Source organism: Poromitra crassiceps (assembly GCF_964638095.1).
Source record: "Poromitra crassiceps genome assembly, chromosome: 1".
Taxonomy (NCBI): Eukaryota; Metazoa; Chordata; class Actinopteri; order Beryciformes; family Melamphaidae; genus Poromitra; species Poromitra crassiceps.
In genome coordinates, this window is record NC_139623.1 from 46221371 (window position 1) to 46240395 (window position 19025).

Below are 19025 nucleotides of genomic sequence, written 5' to 3' on the forward strand. Positions count from 1 at the left end.
TGAGCGCGGATGCAGCCGAGCCCACTCTCCGCTGCAGACAGAGCAATCTGTACGGCTCTGGCTGAAGCATGCATCGGTTTCCTCTTTGATCACGTCTTTCCCTGCTGTCTCATGCACAAAGTAAAGGATCTGAGGTGGGTGGCGCAGCTTCCGTGACGATGTTTAAGGTGGCGCCGTGTGATCCCTTGAAGGGATTCATGCTCACTGGCTAGGTACGACCTTAAACAGCAGAATTATGGAATAATATGAATTATGATTTTAGGACGTCCACAGACGTCCTTGGCACTCCTCGTTACTTTTTTTTAGGACGTGCACAGACGTCCTTGGCACTCAATGTGTTAAAGGAGAATTTTAGTATTTTTCAACCTATTTTCATATTTGTTATGTATAACTAAGTCATGTGAGCAGACATTTTTGAAATTGGTTTATTGTTTATTTATTGTTGATTGTTTATTGTTTATTTATTTGGATCCCCATTAGCTGTTACCGAGGTAACAGCTACTCTTCCTGGGGTCCACCTTAAAAACATAGAAGTATACTCATGCTTTCACATATAAGCATACATTAATACTAGGGCTGTGCCGATTCACTTATCTCCCGATTCGATACTATCACGATACTTGGGTGCCGATTCGATATATATTGCGATTCTTAACACATTGACTGCCAGCCGTTTTTTTCTTGCTGTAGGTAGCTTCTGCCAAGCCGTTTTTTGAGGATTGTGGCTCATTTTACAAGAGCCGAGGATTATTTTCTGCTTGGAGTTTGTGAACATACAATATCTCAAAAGTACTAATAGAATGTGTACTTTCTCTGTCTAAAAGAGTTAGTTTGTAGAGTTAGTAGTTATGTAAGCATTAGCAGTTGAATACAGCATGGTTTTAGCGTCAGAAAAAATATTCAGAGATAAACGGCTTTTTGTGAAATTCGATAGAAATGTCACTTTAACCATTCATTTTTGGCTCTCTCTCTCTCTCTCTCCCTCTCTCGCTCTCTCTCTCTCTCTCTCTCTCCCTTCCTCTCGCTCTCCCTCCCTCTCTCTCTCTCTCTCTCTCTCTCTCCCTCCCTCTCGCTCTCCCTCCCTCTCTCTCTCTCTCCCTCTCGGGAGGGAGACGCACTAGGTTTAATCCTAGTGAGAGGGGGAGAGGGAGAGAGAGAGAGAGAGAGAGAGAGAGAGAGGGAGGGAGGGAGAGAGAGAGAGCGAGAGAGAGAGAGAGAGAGAGAGGGAGAGAGCGAGAGGGAGAGTTGCTTCAACTCCTCCCTCTGTGGGCGTTCTTCTTGGCTGCAGCGGCCGTCACAGTCTCAGTGCTTTTGCTGCTGTCCTGTGCCTGTCTGCACGGCCGCTGTTTGAGGAAGTCGGCATGGACTCGCTCGCTTCTTGGAGTTTTGGTTGAGAGAAGCTTTTGCGATTCTGGTCATATTTATGCTGCGTGTTTCAAAGTGTGTTCCACCTGTAATGTATTATGTAAATTTGCAATCCCGCATCGCCAGCAATCAGCGCGAAAACGAGAGCGTTTTCCCCCATCCATTTTCATGAGAATGGCTGGGGTGAGAATGGCGTGACAAGTTAAAAAAATGCTTGCCTTCCTCTAGCCAGGAGAGCACTGTTGCCACTTAGTGGGTCGGTGGAATGGGTTGTAAACGTTCGGTGGCTCCAATAATTATATAAGAGATGTAAAAGGGTTAGATGCACATCCCACGGTCAAAAAAAAAATAATCATTTTTTTGACGAGTCAAGTCGTCGCTGGCAGTGAACAGCTGGATTGTGTTTGACGACTACACTCGTCGTTGGCAGTTAAGGTGTTAAGTATTGCGATTCTACGATTATTGCGATTCGATATTACGATTTATTGCGATTTTTGTTTCTTTTTTTCTTTTCTTTTTTCAGTTTGTTTGCTTTTTTACACTAGATTAGAACATGGGAAAAGTTGAATCATACACTAGAGACTGTATCATGAGTAGGGCTGGGCGATATAGTTAAAAACAGGGGCGGACTGGGATCATAATTCAGGCCGGGCATTAGATACCAAGCAGGCCAGGCCGATATGGGCCGACGCGCGTGAAATTTGGGCCGTTTGAAGCCCAATTTGGGCCGTTTGAAGCTCAATGTGGGTAGTTTGAAGCCCAATTTGGGCCGTTTGAAGCTCAATTTGGGTCGTTTGAATCCCAATTTGGGCTGTTTGAAGCCCAATTTGGGCCAAGTCCAATTTTACAATGAGATGCACCCACTTTAACCCTGAAGTGTAATTATTACTTCAGACTAACTAATAAAGTAATAAAACCACTAGTAAACCAGTAGGCAGCGCCTGGCCAGCTGTTCAGTGAGTGGCCTGACTGCCAGCACAAAATTTTTTTTTTTTTTTTTTTTTTTGCTTTTGCAATTATCGATTCTTGAATAAAAGATCGATTCAAAAAATCGTGACATTAAAAATCGCGATACTTAGGTGAATCGATTTTTTCTCCCACCCCTAATTAATACATTTACAGTAATCGTCTACCCCCCCAAACCCCCCACCCCCCCTCCCTAAAAAAGCACAAAAAACACCATTACAGTACAACAGAACATTTCAAACATATTTAAATAAAACCATTTATCTATTTATTTTGCAGGCCTGTACCCAAGAATAACCCCTTTAGTTTCTTTTTAAAACTTACTTTACTTGTTGCTTGAGTAATCAAGCATGGCAACCTATTCCAAAGGGAGATAGCTCTATACATAACCGTTTTTTTCATTGCATTGGTTCTAGGTTGAGGCATTGTAACATGACCCATTCTCGCTTGTCTTGTTTCATGATCATGTCTGTCCTTAGAAAATGTTATCTTTGAGTACAGGCAATATGGTTGTTCTAAAACACAAATATTTCTGAACAAGACCAGGAGACTGCATGTCAATCTGTCTTCCACCTTCAGCCAGGAAAGATCTGCGTGCACTTTATTAACACTTTCTCTCATTGAACAGCTGAGGGCGAGACGTGCTGCTCTATTCTGCACTAACTGGAGCTTGTGCAGCTCTTTGTTTGCTGCATTGGACCAGATTGCAGGACAGTAGTCCAGATGAGACAATACCAAGGCCTGTATGACCTGCAGAGTGGTGTTGGAGTCAGGAAAGAGGAGCATCTTCTTAACATAGATATTCCTCTCCCCATTTTACCTACTATCTTATCTATGTGTTTATGCCACGATAGACGCCCATCAAGAATAACCCCCAGAAGTTTAGCCTCAGTGACCTGCTCTATAGTAGTGCCCTTGATGTTAATACATAATTTGGTATCTTGCCTTAATGCATGGCTTGAGCCAAAAACAATGGATTTAGTCTTAGGTATATTCAGAAATAGCTTGTTATTGGTTATCCAGTCAAAAATCAAATTAATTTCATTTTCTAAGAGAGCATTTAACTCATCCACACTGTTTGATGACATATGTATTGTGGAATCATCGGCAAACATAACCAAATTGGCTTTACGCAGAACAAGTGGCATATCATTGGTAAATATAGCGTAGAGCAATGGACCCAAGCAACTTCCTTGGGGAACACCACACTGTACCATCTTTTCGTCAGAAAAACTTCCATTAAAGAAAACCATTTGTGTTCTATTACACAAGTAGCTCCTCATCCAGTTAAGTGTAGTAGTATTAAAACCATAAGTAGCCAGTTTCATTAAGAGCATCTCATGATCTATTAAATCAAAAGCAGCACTAAAATCAAGTAGAACAGCACCCACAATCATTTTCTTGTCTATGTCACCCAACCACTGATCGGTCAACTGCATCAAAGCTGTGCTCGTGGAGTGACCCTTCTTGTAGGCATGCTGGAATTCAGAATTCAGATTATTGCAAGAGAAATAATTTGAAACCTGATCGAAAACAACTCTTTCCATGAGCTTACTTAGCACAGGAAGAATGCTGATAGGGTGACTATTAGCACCTGTAAACGTGTCCTTCTTGTTTTTGGGTAAAGGAATAACTTTAGCAGGTTTCCAGTTCTGGGGGAAAACACCATCCTGTAAACTCAAATTAAAAATATGACAAATGGGTAAAGCAATAGGGCCAGAAACCATTTTTAAGAGTTTCCCACCAAGGTGATCTAAACCTGAGGGTTTTTCACCATCCAAGCTACACAGAAGTTAATTTACCTTATTCACTTGGATTGGCTGAAAATCAAATTTACAATCTCTATCTTTCATAAGAAAGTCATTGATTAGTTGTTTTGAGAGTTTGCTATTGGAAACTGTCATTTCATTTTTTAGTTTTTTAATTTTATCCATAAAATATTCATTAAAATAATTGGCAATTTCTTGAGGTTTTGTAATGAAGGTCCCGTCGGTCTCTATGAAGGAGGGTGTATTATCACCAGATCTACCCATTATATCATTTAGCATTTTCCACAATTTCTTTCCATCATGTTTAGTTTCATAAATCCTATTCTGATAATACATACTTTTCTTCTTCCTATTCATTTTTGTTACTTGGTTTCTGAGTGCACAGTATGACTTCCAATCAGCTGTATTGCCAGACTTAATGGCCATTATTTTCAATGTATCCCTCTGAGCCATTAAGGCTTTCAGTTCCTCATCAATCCAAGGCGCTTTCCTTGTTTTAACGGTGAATTTCCTAATGGGGGCATGTTTATCAGCCACCTCAGTAAACATTTTTGTAAATAGATCAAGTGCTGTGTCCACATTGTTTATTGCACACACTTTTTCCCATTGTACCTTGTTTATGTCTCCAATGAAGTCGTTCTCACAAAAATGTTTTAAAGATCTCTTAACTCATTGAGTGCCAGCCACTTTTGGAGAACGGACGCTCCCAGTGCCAGAGTTTCAGAGCGTTTTCAGTGATTTCTCGAGGCCCACAGAATATTGTGTGATATTACTATGTAAACACCGAACACGCACAAAGAACGCAAAAAAAGATGCAAAAAAAAGTTTATTGATATCATTTTCCGTTCTTTAGTTATCAGCCGGAGAAGATAGGTTGATTTTAGCAAAAACACACGTTTCAATTTAGAAGCTGAGATATTCCGCCTTTTGTGAACTGAAGCATTTCAAGCACATCATTGACTCTGAAGCTAATATTTTCTGATGTAATGACACCTCAAAAATAATTTCCTTCAATAAAATAGTGAAAACAAAGGAATTTTGTTTGGCCAAATAATATTTTTTAGCTGCAACCAGCAGCGCTGGCCCCTGCGTGCGCAGACCCTACACCTTCTTGCTGGTCTTGATTTACTGCTGGTGGGCATCATATTCTAGCTTGTTTGCCTGTCTCTCTGTCTATCGAGCCTGCTGCTGCCTGGGTCTGTGTTTACTGTCAATGGTTGTATCCTGTAGTGCCCTGCGTGCCCCACCCCCCTCCTCCTCCTCCGTGGGAGTGTCTCTGGGGCTCTGCTGCTTGCTCTGCGTTTGCTCTGTCTGCACTGAAAAGTGCGCTGCATCCCCCCGCTTTTTCACAGCCTGTCGCCGGTTCCCAGCTGAGAATAATGTAACTTTTCAGAAAGACGCTGGTGTCGGCAACTAAATCATATGGAGGGGCTATCGCAGCGGAGACGGAGGGGCTCAATTGTGGCAGCAGATTGACTGCTGTTCACAGGCACAGCTAACGTTATGCTTCATGCATATCGATGCGATTTCCGTTTCCTCATGACTTCTTCTCTCTTTTTTCCTGGCCTTTCTCTAATCTGGAGAGCACTGTCGCTACCTAATGGGTCGGTAAAATAGGTTATACACATTCAACATGCCCCAAAATTTTACAGGAGATGGATCTGGCTTTGATCCATGTCCCACCGTCAAAAAACGCAATTGACGACTTTAGTCGTCATTGGCACTCAACGTTACTAAACGAATTGACGACTAAAGTCGTCATTGGCACTCAATGAGTTAAGAATGACTTTAGGTCCAGCTTTTGGAACTTTAGCTTTTCTGACCATTGCCACCAAATTATGATCACTAAAGCCAATTGGAATTGATACAGCCTTTGAACACTTTTCTTTAGCATTAGTGAATATGTGGTCAATACAGGTTGCTGAATTCTGTCCCACAGAGTTAGTAAAAACCCGAGTAGGTACGTTTATCATCTGAGATAAATCACACACAGTTGCCATATCACTCAGTTTCCTTTTCAAAGCACATGTTTCCGAGAGCCAATCAATATTAAAATCACCTAAAAAATAAATCTCTTTATCAATGTCAGTAGCCTTTTGCAACATTACACATATTTCATCTAAGTATTGAATGTTTGCACTCGGTGGTCTATAGCAACACCCCAAGAGAAATGGTTTGGTGTGAGGCAAATGTATTTGAACTCATAGGGCCTCAATGGCTGAGGTCACAAGGTCCTCTCTCATCCTAACAGGTATATGATTTTGTATATATATTGCCACACCACCACCATAACAGTTTCTGTCATTTCTGAAAACATTATATCCTGACACAGCAATTTCATTTACATCTATTGAAGAATCTAAATGAGTTTCTGAAATGGCAAGTATGTGTAAATACCGTAAATTCCGGACTATAAGACGCACCGGTGTATAAGCCGCGGGACCAAAATTGACTATTTTTTTCTTCTATAAGCCGCACCGGACTATAAGCCGCGGGTGTTTTGATGTTTAATTACCATATGAAAGGGTTCGTGCACAGAGAGGAATGTCGGGAAAGAGATCGCTGTTTGGGGAAGCTCCCATTTATTAACATTTCAACAAAACAAAACAAAAGTCAGGTCACTAATCCCCAGACAAAATCACACAACAATAGGCTACCGTATATGTGCAGCAAACCTGTAACCAGAGAAGTCAAGTCACTAATCCTCGTCTTCCTCTTCTTCCTGCGTACTGAAACCACCAAAGTCCTCATCTTCAGTGTCGGAAACGAACAGGTTCAGGGTGGCTTCGTCAACCACTCTCCTCTCTCCTTCAGGTGCCATGGCACGAGTCCGATACCTCACGAGTCCGACACCTCACGAGTCCGAAAAAAGAGGCTAACTTCCCCCAGACCCTAACCCAAAACCTAACCTCTCCCACCCCCACGCCTAAACCTAACATCCCCCAGACCCTAACCCAAAACCTAACCTCTCCCACCCCCACGCCTAAACCTAACCTCCCCCAGACCCTAACCCAAAACCATGAGGTGTCTGACTCGTGAGGTATCGGACTCGTGAGGTATCGGACTAGGGGGCAGTCCCCGTGGCGTCATCCTCTTCATCCCGCAGCAGTCCAGCGTTTTGGAACCCGTTGGTAATTGTGGATGTTTTCACACTCCTATAATATTCCGTGATCTTCCTTTGTGTGAATTCGCCGAAGTTTGTGATTTTCTCCTGATAGTCGGGAGGGAGTTGTTCAGTAGTTCTCCCCCGGACGGACAGTCCCTTTTGCCCAGGTTACGCGCGGCTGCTCTGTTTGATCGGCGGCTGCTCTCTTTTAATGCGAGATTGACTGCTTTCAACTTGAAAGCTGCCTCGTGTGAATTTCTGCGTACCTTCCCCATGGTAAGTGAGAGTGTTGCTTCTACTGCTCGTCTTGTTGTGAATATTCCTTGATCTTCCTTTGTGTGAATTCGCCGAAGTTTGTGATTTTCTCCTGGTAGTCGGGGGAGGGAGTTGTTGCCCGAGTGGCCGTTTGCTTACCGTAATTACCATATGTAAGTGGTCACGCACAGAGGGGATTGTCGGGAAGAGATGGCTGTTTGAGGAAGCTCCCATTTACCGTATTACAACATTTCAACAAAACAACATAACACAACACCACCGTTGTTTATTTTTACAGTGCACACAGTGTCCGCGGTGTGGTGAAAAGAGGGCAAGAGAGGAAATTAAAACAGAAGTGGATTTATAGTTAGAAAGAGTGCTAAAAAAGAGAGATTTTTTTTTTTTTTTTTTTTTTTTTCTGAAAAAATCCATAGATAAGACGCACCGTTATATAAGCCGCAGGGGCCAAAAAACGGGAAAAAAGCCGCGGCTTATAGTCCGGAATTTACGGTACTTAGTATTACATACATAGTATTTTTGCCAAGATCGCTTCAGTCGCCTTTCCCACCTGCCCCTCCTGCCTTTGCAGCCTGCACATCCGTCCACTAAACAAGCTTGTTTTTGCAACGGACACAGGCTCACATTGTTATTGTAAAAGAGGGAGAGAAAATGAACGCTTGCATTTACCTTGCAGCAGCGTGTTCACCGTGTCTCTGTCTGCTGTCTGTCACGTTTGTACAGATAGAAGCTCTCGTTGCCCCTGCTCTTCAATTTGTCATCTGTATAATGTTAGTCCGGCTCAAATAAACTGCTGACATCCACCACAGGGAGCTTCTATCTCTACCAGCGTGTCCTCAATACCCAGATTGCCTTGCGGCCCGAAGAAAGCCGAGCTTCCGTCAGAAATAATTTCTCTATAATGTCATGATGGAATCATCTGATGCTGTCAGTGGTCAAAACAAGCTCGTTTAGGGCATGTTGGAAAAGCAGCTGCCAACTGAAGCCATCTTGGCCAATACTGTACCAATTTCAAACATGTCTGTTCAAATGACTTAGTTATACATATTAAACAAACATGAAAATAGGATTGAAGATCCAGGTTGAAAAATACCAAAATTCTCCTTTAATTATGAAATATTGTAATACTTCAGAATTGCTTCCCCACAGTCACACCTGTCCCCTCTGCTGCTGCAGGTGAGCAATGGAGACCTGGCGGAGGCTGTGGCGTTTCTGACGGAGAAGAACGCCAAGGTGCCTCAGCAAGATGAGGCCACCTACTACCAGACCTCCCAGGTGGGAGGTCCCAACGACCGATACATCAGCGTGGGCAGCCAGGCCGACACGAGTGAGTAGCATACTTTGATATCGCTGCTGGCTTGGCTCCTAGCTGGTGATCAGCTGTGTGCCGATGCCCATTGCCACTGGTTTGATGGATAGAGGAGAGTCAGGGCTGCACATAGCACTGGTGCTACAGGTTTATAGTTTTGTAGCACTGGTCATTAAATTGTAGCACGCGTATGTAGGGCTGGGTATCGTTCAAAATTTTTCGATATCGATACCGTTTCGATACTTGGATTTCGATACCGGTTCCTGAACGATACTTTTTTCGATACCAATTTTTAGAAAAATCCATTTTAACAAAAATAAAACAGCATTACACATTGAAATTATTTTACAAATCTTTAGTTTTCCCCCCATCTTAAGTTTTACAGCAGAAAAAAATAAAACCTACTGTATTTAACATAACTTTAAGTTCTCTAAACGTATTGCCGTCCCTACAAAAAATATTGGAAGTACTACAAAGGAAAGAAATGTAAAACAAATAAATCAGTGGAAGTTTTCAGTGCAAAACAGAGAGTTGCAAATCAGGGTTTAATGCTCACTGATGCAACAGAACTCTATTCTTGTCCAAACTGATGAGATGGATCCACTTCATGCATGGAAGACTAGTTGAGCATTGACTAGCCTATCAATATAGCCAATGGCACAAAGTGAATCCCATTTATATTCAACAAACTATCATGACATCAGCGTTTGTTAACGAGTTGCTAAAAATACATAATGGGCGATAACGTTTGCACATAACGTTAATGCTAATTAATTAAACATTAACGCTAGTGTTGCAGATCAGTGTTTAATGCTCACTGCTGCAACAGAACGTCATTCTTGTCAAATCTGACGAGACAGCTCCACTTCACGCATTCACTGACTAGCCAATCAATATAAATGAATCGCATTTACATTCAACAAACTATCATGACATCAGCGTTTGTTAACGAGTTGCTAAAAATACACAATGCCCGCTTGCGCATAACGTTACGGCGGCAATTAATTAAACGATCTGCTAGCTACAACTCACAGCCAGATGCATGGATTTGTCAGACTGAGGGATCTGATAACCGCTAACTTGCGGTAAGCTGACCCACCTCTCAATTATTTCTCTTATCTGTGGAAACCAGTCCGTGTTGTTTCTGTTTCTTTTCCTGCTTTTCATCATCTTCGCCATATGGTACTCCAGGATAGGAGTAGCTTGAGTGGCTAACTTCTTGTATACTATATCCGCACCGCACGCCTGGCTCACAGTCACAACAAACACACCGGCTAAAGTGGGCGTAACGTTTCCTGCATGCCTCTACATGACAGCCAATCACCAGCCGTATTAGAGCGCGGCGTGCAAGCATGTCGCATGCTTATAGGCTCAATGACGCTGTTTTGTTTTGGTATCGAAAATTGGTATCGATTGACAAGGGAGGCTTCGATACCCCTTAGTATCGATGTTTCCATTTCGGTGCCAAGTAAGTATCGAAACTCGATACCCAGCCCTACGCGTATGAGATGTATCTTTAAAAACAAACAACCACAAGTAGTGCAGTTCATCACTTAAACAGGTCTGTGTGACTAGCGCTGTGAATCTTCACTGGCCTCACGATTCAATTAGATTGCGATTCATCTGTCTTCGATTCGATTCCAGGATGCATCATCATGATTCACGTTGCATCTCGATACAGCTCAAAGTATCACATCTCCAAGTGTCACAGCCTCAATTTTCTATATTATTACTGCACATGGCTACCTTTTCATCGATACAATCAGTCAGATAAATATCAACTCCCTTTTTTATTTAGAAAGCGCTTTAGAATCTGAATGTCAACATACATTTTGAACATAAATTATTCAACGATTCATCTGTCTTCGATTCCACGTCCGCGTCGTGATGCATCTTAAAAACGGTTAATTTTGACACCCCTATCTGTGACAGGCAAAGGACAATTGTCTTGTGTCTCTTTTTTATGTATTTTCTATGGACCTTCTATGAGTCCGTTAAGAGTTATCTCGTCAAAAAAAACCATCTCCTATAAAAATATGGGAGCCACCGAACGTGTACAACCCATTCCACCGACCCACTAAGTGGCGACAGTGCTCTCCAGACTAGAGAAAGCCGAGCCAAAACTGCAGGGAAAAGCGTGAGGAAACCATTCTCATACTGTAGAATGGTTTGGCGAAAACGCTTTCGCGCTGGCGCACAACGGTGGCGCACAACGGTGGGGGGTTCCAAAAATAGACTGGGTGCAACACACTTTGAAACACGCAGCATAAAGCGAATCGCACAAAGCTTCATCCCAGCTCTCAACCGAAACCCCAAGAAACGAACGAGCCCCATCCAGGCTCGCCCGACGAGGGGCCGCCAGGCAGCAGACAGGCAGCAGAAACGCGCTTGTGACATACCCGCTGCAGAGCCACGGAGAAACAGACACGGAGGGGAGGAGTTTGCAGGAGAGGGGGGTGGGGGGGGGTGCTGTTATATTGGACTAAACTATTACGGTAGTTTAGTTTCTCTCTCTCTCTCTCTCTCTCTCTCTCTTAGCTTATGCTTACTGTGGAATAAGTGTACGCACGCACGCACGCACACACACACACACACACACACACACACACACACACACAAACACAATACAGTATACACACTTGCCCAAGGGCACCCATAATCACAGGCACGTGAGGTGGTTCTAAAAATCCATTTATCTCAAAACTCTCTGAAAATCTCTGAAACCATGCTGTATTCAACTGCTAATGCCTACATAACTACCGTACTAACTCTACAAACTAACTCTTTTAGACAGAGAAAGCACACATTCTATTAGTTATTTTGAGATATTTTGTGTTCACAAAGTCCTAGCAGAAAATAATCCTCGGCTCTTGAAAGATGAGCCAGAATCCTCAAAAAAACCCTTGGCAGAAGCTACCTACAGTAAAAAAAAAACTGTTGGCAGTGAATGTGTTAATAAAGCTACATTTATTTATTGATTCATCAATATTACTCACAAAATATAACAAATAATATTATGCATTACTATTCATTAAACTAGCATTATTTGGGAATTAAAAGCACCTACCACTGCCAATATCAACATTCATTAAGAGAAACGGCGAAAAAAATAATGGAAGACAGACTTTGCCTGCAGCCCTCACATCACTATCCACCCACTCCCTGCTCTGAAAGAGAATTTGCGAACGACAGCTCAGATGTGCTTTGCTCTGACTGTTTCAGAATGAATTGATCAACACACCCATAGTGACCTTTACGCCGAAGAGGCGTGGCGCAGTGCCAGAATAGGCCACAATGAGCGTTTCGGCCTTAAATACCGGCCTAACGATATCTTCCCCCTGCCGTTAATTTAGCGCTTAGCGCTTTTCAAAACCAGGCCTTATTCAGTGCGCCGGTTATATTGTAATTGCGCGGAGCTCTCCTCTGCCATCTCACATTCTCTCCCCCTCTCTCTCGCTCTCCCTCAAATCTCCCAGCATGCATTGAGACTATTACATTTCGAGAAGAAATATCAACCAAATCAGCCTAAATTGCCTAAAGTGTTAAGTTAAGTTATCCTTTATTTATCCCCTTGGGGAAATTCATCCTCTGCATTTGACCCATCCTCTACTAGGAACCTTCCTAGAACTAGGAGCAGTGGGCAGCCACTGTGCAGCGCCCGGGGACCAACTCCAGTTATTTTGCCAGTACCTTGGTCAGGGGCACTGACAGGAGTATTAACCCTAACATACATGTCTTTCTTTGATGGTGGGAGGAAACCGGAGCACCCGGAGAAAACCCACACGGACACGGGGAGAGCATGCAAACTACGCACAGAAAGGACCTGGGACGGACCGGGGTTCGAACCCAGGACCTTCTTGCTGTGAGGCAACAGTGTTAACCACTGAGCCACCGTGCCGTCCCAGATTGAAATAATGTTTCTGTTCACACAACATGCAATTCTCGAACATTTCAATATTGGCCAAAATAAAACATGACATCCAAACACAACCCTATGTGAAACATATATGTAACCTAGGTGGTATATATATCCCACGCAGATATAACGTGATTTAGATGAGAGAAAGCCGCAACATGGCTGTACTGTGATGTCCGCTCCAACAAGACTTGGCTTACTTCACATCCACTTTTACAATAAAAACACATTTATGCAATGACTTTATATAATGTAGGCTATATTTAGGTGCATCATCTGCAGCACTGGAGAAGAAAAGGTAGCGAGAGAAAACGATATCATTCTGGACAAACTTTCACCAATCTAATCTCATCATGACATAGGGATAGGCTATATTTTTCTAGCCAATGCATTTAGAACATTCTTTTCACTTTGATCTTGCTATAGTGTAGCGCAGTGGTTCCCAACCGGTGGTACGCGTACCGTAGGTGGTACTTGCGACCCCTGCTGGTGGTACTTGGAAGGCTCTGTGAATTTTTTTTTTTTTTTTTTTTTAGTTTTTGTGCAAAATCCATGGTGGTCATTAGTAGTAGTTTTCAAACATGTGAAAGTGAAATAATAATAATTATTATTAATATTATTGGCAGTGTTTCTCAAGGTAGGTGGTACTTGCGCCCCCCCTGCTGGTGGTACTTGATCCCTGGAATCCCAATGTTTAAATTATGAAGTGGATCAAAACGGGAGGGAATCGTAAAAGAGCTGTAGTAGAGGAGAGCAGCAACGATGAAGCACAAGGAGGTGAAGACAGCAGTCAACCCAGCACAAGTGCAGCTGCTGCAGGTTGCACATAGGCTGCAGGTTGGAATAAATTTGCCTCCTGCGTGAACTGTGCATAGCTGAATACAGGCCCGTAGCTACCATTGAGGACACCGAGGTCATGACCTCGGTATTTTCCACACCACATTTTTTTTTTTTTTTTTTTTTTTAACACATTGACTGCCAGCCATTTTTTTCTTGCTGTAGGTAGCTTCTGCCAAGCCGTTTTTTTGAGGATTGTGGCTCATTTTACAACAGCCGAGGATTATTTTCTGCTTGGAGTTTGTGAACATACAATATCTCAAAAGTACTAATAGAATGTGTACTTTCTCTGTCTAAAAGAGTTAGTTTGTAGAGTTAGTAGTTATGTAAGCATTAGCAGTTGAATACAGCATGGTTTTAGCGTCAGAATAAATATTCAGAGATAAACGGCTTTTTGTGAGATTCGATAGAACTGTCACTTTAACCATTCATTTTTGGCATCAGTAAGACCTAAACAATAGTTTGAACAGTAATTTCCTCCATAACAGCAGTAAACTTCCCTCTGCTCAACTCCTCCCTCCTGTGGGCGTTCTTTTTTGTTGCAGCGCCATGTCACAAGCACTTTCCTACCTTTGCAAATGCACTTTCTCATACTCTCGACCTCTCAAATAAATTTCTGAATAGAAATTAAATTACTCTAAATTATAGCGAAAAAGAAACAAAAAAGAATGGGTTGAAAATCCCATTCTAAAAGCCTTTTAGAATGGGATTTGTTTCCAATTTGGTGTCGGACTAGGGGGCAGTCCCCGCTTGTCACCATTGCTTTGCTGCTGCTGTGCGGGTGTGTGCCTGTCTGTGCAGCTGCTCTTTGAGGAAGTCTGGTTGGACTCGCTCGCGTCTTGGGGTTTTGGTTGAGGGCTTTGATGAAGCTTTTGCGATTCTGGTCATATTATGCTGCGTGTTTCAAAGTGTGTCCCACCCGCAATCCACTATGCAAATCTGCAATCCCGCACCGCCAGCAATCAGCGCGAAAATTAAAGCGCCTTCGCCAATCCACCTTCATGAGAATGGCTTCAGTCACACTGCTTTTTGCTTGCCTTCCTCCTTCCTTGTCGCCACTTAGTGGGTCGGTGGAATGGGTTGTACACGTTGTACACGTCCAATACCTATATAAGAGATGTAAAAGGCTTAGATGCACAACCTACCGTCAAAAAAAAAAAATCGATTTTTTTGACGAGTACACTCGTCGCTGGCAGTTAACAGCTGGATTGTGTTTGACGAGTACACTCGTCGCTGGCAATCAAGCTGTTAAATAGCCCTGGTCCCCAGATCTATTAATCTGTCATTGATGTTTTAATGCGACAGTTGATCGGAAATGCAACAATTTGCTTCCTCTCTGTGTGCTATAGAAGAGAGTTAACTCACAACATTCAGATTTTGCATTGAGGCTAGATTGGGGCTAGACTTTGGGGACAGTTCTATTGAAGTGAATGGGTAAGTAACTCCCCTGTAAGTGATGTTTGTGTAGATGGGCCATTGTATTTAATTGAGCAGTATTCTGCCATGTGACCTGTATGCAGAATATAAATTATATCATATGGGGAGACATTTATTTTTTGTATCATTTTAAAGCAACAGCACAGTAAAGAGGATATTACGGTAATCTAACATGATGTATGTAGTTCTTTATAGATCTAGCCTCTTCATTTTGCTCTCAAAGTGCACCAGATTGAAGCATTTTACTTTAAAATGGACAAAATTTTCTATCCGGGGGTGCACAGCCCCCCCTGGTCCCCCCACGCCGCGCTAAAATGACCTCGGTATTTCTCAAACTCTGGCTACGGGCCTGGCTGAATAGACTGTATTTTAACGTCGGTCATATGGTGGTACTTGGAGAGCCAACTACTTTCTCAGGTGGTACTTGGTGTAAAAAGGTTGGGAACCACTGGTGTAGCGTATTTACATGCTTGCAGTATTTAAACATTTATACAGATTGGTTTGAGAAGCATAATAATATGGAATATTATATATGAGACAGACGGGAATGAAACAGGGAGGGGCGGAACTCGGAGCGCTTCGGTCGGCTTTTCTGACCGGACTCGATCGCTCCGTGGAATTGGAGCTTAAAAGGGAAGCTTGTGATGCGTTTACTGCACTTCTCCAATGAGCAGGTAGTGCATAATTTTACGCTTAAAAGGCGTGGTTATAATGCTTAAGGCCGCGTGTAGCGCTGACACCAAAATATAGAGTGGGCCCATCTAGGGATGCCACGGTGTGAACATTTTCACACCGACTAATAAGCACGTGACGTCACCGGTATTACCGGTTACACCGCCAAAAAAAAAAAAAAAAAAAAAAAAATCAATAGCCTATCTTTTTTCCTCCCTTCTGTTTAGGGTTAATGTGTCACCATGTGCACAAAATGGCAAATAAAAATAATAATTGCAAAGACATGTAAATATAGTAGCTTAGTGAACATTTATTTAGCCTACACTGATTTATGAATGATATACTTGCAAATCTAGAGCGCAGCAGCGCTTCACTTTACTTTGTTTGATCTTTAGCGCTAGGATCAATCATTAGATCTTCCCGACCCTGTTTCAACAACATGAATGCATAGAAGGTTGTTTTATTTTTTATTTTTTTAATGAAAAACACAACAATAGATACAACAGTGAACAGTGCAATTAGAACCTCTCAAACAATATAGGGCTATTACAAAACAAAGACCGATGACGGGCAGCAAAGCTGCAGACACATCCCGTGATGCTCAATAAAATAAGACAAATAAATGAGCTACACTATCTTAAATAATATATTATATACATTGTAAACAACTGAAATTAGCAGCAAAAATTGTGGAAACAAAAAAATACAAAATAAAAAATAGGCTATGAAAAAAGCCTTCCACACATGCAGGCAAGCCAGTTTTCAAAACAAATGCTTGCTTATAACATAAATAAATTGCACCGTTTTAAATGGAGAAATTAACTATAATATAATAACTATAATAATAATAATAATAATAATAATAACAACAACAACAATATCGAGGGAACGAGGTGCGGCCTCGCTGCTGAGGTGCGGCAGCGGCATGGCCGCTTTCTTAAGGCCAAAGTCATAGGCTATATATACCTTACATGCAGACTTTCAAAATTAGATAATATATAGCCTATAGCTTATAAAAAAATAAAAATAAATTTGCACTTTGGCGGCAGGCTTTCAAAATGAGAGAAAAATATAGGCTATAGCCAATATAAAATAAAATGCCAATTTGGCGACAGCCGACACAGCCCGGCCGACACGGCTTTATAGCCTACATATTCTTTGCTTGGAAAACCAGCATATTCACCTTGTCTGGTTTAAGAATGGATCTTTTGGCGGTGACTATGTTCCCGGCCGTGCTGAAGACCCTCTCCGATGCACAGCTTGTTGCACAGATGCAAAGGTATTTCCTGGCCCGTTGCACCTCACTGCGGACTCTGTTAAAGGCCGTGGGGATTGCTGTATTTGAGAAATATGTTCGCCCTGGCAAGTCGTACTGGCGGTCGAGTGTGGCTATGAGATTTTTGAACTCTGGCTTTTCAACAGTCTTGAAAGACACAAATCCTTTGCAGAGATACTTTGTCACAGCATCAGTGCAAGTGTTCCACCTCGCGCTGTCCTTCTTATATTTAACGCATCGCGCAAAAGCACCACTTATGGACGGCTGTGTCTCTCCTCTCTCTGGGTGGGGTTTAGCCGCGGGCTCCAGCTTCGCAGCCTCGCTCTTGTGGTGCACTTGAAGGTGAGTGTGTAGGTTCGATCTGTGTTTCCCCCCGATGCTGCCACCTTCATCAGACAAAGTTTGCACACTGCCTCGTTGACATTCTCCGGTTCCCTATTGGCGTTGGGTTTAAATCCGAAATATTGCCAAATAGGCGATTTTGCTTTTTTCTTTGACACCAAATCCTCAGCCCTCTCTTCTCCGCCATCGTGTCTCTTGGCCAACTCTCTTAATTAGGATCACGTGATCACAGTGTGCCGCTGCTGTGAGTCCAGACAGCGACAACAGACATGTCTTGACTTGTTCTTTGGGGGGGAAAAAGACGATGAAAAAAAAAAGAAAAAAAAAGACGGTGTTCCCGGTGGGCACATTATGTAATCGGTGTATTCCCCAACACCGTGTAACACCGGTAATACCTAAAATCGCGGCAAGCCTAGGCCCATCCACACCCACCAATCTGCGCTGGGCCGCCGGGCCGGGCGCTGGGCGCAGTTTATAGGCCGATGCAACGATAGAGCCGATCATGTGTATCTTGTGTGAGTGAGCGAGTGACTGAGCGGAGCCCCCGCGTGCCCCGCCTCCTCCTCCTCCTCCATACAGGCAGGCTGCCTCCGTGCGCTGCTGCCTCACATCAGCGGATCATCATGTCGCACCTACAGTATGCGACTCCGTGAAATTTTTACCCGCACACTCTAAAATAATGGTCGCAGTCTCGAGCCCTGCTATAGCACATGTGCTACTGCAGTAAATTCAGGTAGCAGGTGTTGCTACCTATGTATACTTCGTCTTACTGGTTCCTTTCAAATGTACCTACGTCAATAATTTAATTAATTTATTCGTATTATGAATTAAATTTAGTTTGAATGCTGCCTTCTATATATGCCTGCCAGCTTTGTCTGCATCCTCCCCAAAGACAGAGTAGAAGAGAGCTCCTCTGTTTGTTCTCTGTTTGTTCTTGCTCAGATATGTTGCGGTTTGTTTATGTTGCTTCCCGCTCTTGTCTCAGCGTTTCGGGGCAAACGCTGCGAAGGGGGAAAAAAAGAAAACATTGGAAGCAGATCACAACGGTCCAACTGAGTCACATGCCCACAAATGTGATCTGAATTGCATTTGTTGTCCACAATGGAAATAAGCCTCAGGGCTTTATTGTGTCATCCTTGACCTTTTCTGTTTGTAATGCATTGGCCTGTCATGATATGCCTGCTTTTATATGGAACTGAGGAATAAACTCAATCAATTCAAACCACACACATGAAATCTGATTTGAAAAGATCAGATTCCATGTCGTTTTTTGCAGTTTACACATGAGGGGGAAAAATATCCGACTTGCGGAAAAAAGTCTGCATGTGAAGATAGCCAAAGAGTCACACATGAACAAAGTGAACTGTATGTGTTTGTGTCTGTGTCTGTGCGGCGCATGTGTTGCAGACGTGATTGACCTGACTGGGGATGACAAGGATGACCTGCAGAGGGCCATTGCCCTCAGCCTGGAGGAGTCCAACCGGGCTTTCAGGGAGACGGGCATCACTGATGAGGAGCAGGCCATCAGCAGGTGGGCTCAACATCATTACTCACCTGTTACAAATACAAGGGGAATGCAACTTATGACCACTTTCTTTCTTTTTTTTTACACCAATCCTTGGTTTTAAAGGCTTGGACACACCAAACCGATGTCAACAGGGTTTTTCCTGGCTCAGAGTGGGCCTTTGGGAGGTGACTATGCACCACAGTAACTTACTGTCAGTAAGCATGTGCATGATCGCACCGATCATGCTTAC

General features: G+C 42.9%; 1 protein-coding gene across 6 annotated transcripts in view; it reads left to right on the forward strand.

The window, feature by feature from the left end:
* The window catches only part of usp25 (ubiquitin specific peptidase 25), a 112053-nt gene that overhangs the window by 15298 nt on the left and 77730 nt on the right, over window positions 1–19025 (forward strand). For all 6 annotated transcript variants that reach the window (XM_083636056.1, XM_083636058.1, XM_083636059.1 and 3 more), the window contains exons 3-4: window positions 8656–8806; window positions 18676–18799. In XM_083636056.1, the coding sequence (XP_083492182.1) occupies window positions 8656–8806; window positions 18676–18799 (275 nt within the window). The remainder of the gene's footprint in view (window positions 1–8655; window positions 8807–18675; window positions 18800–19025) is intronic.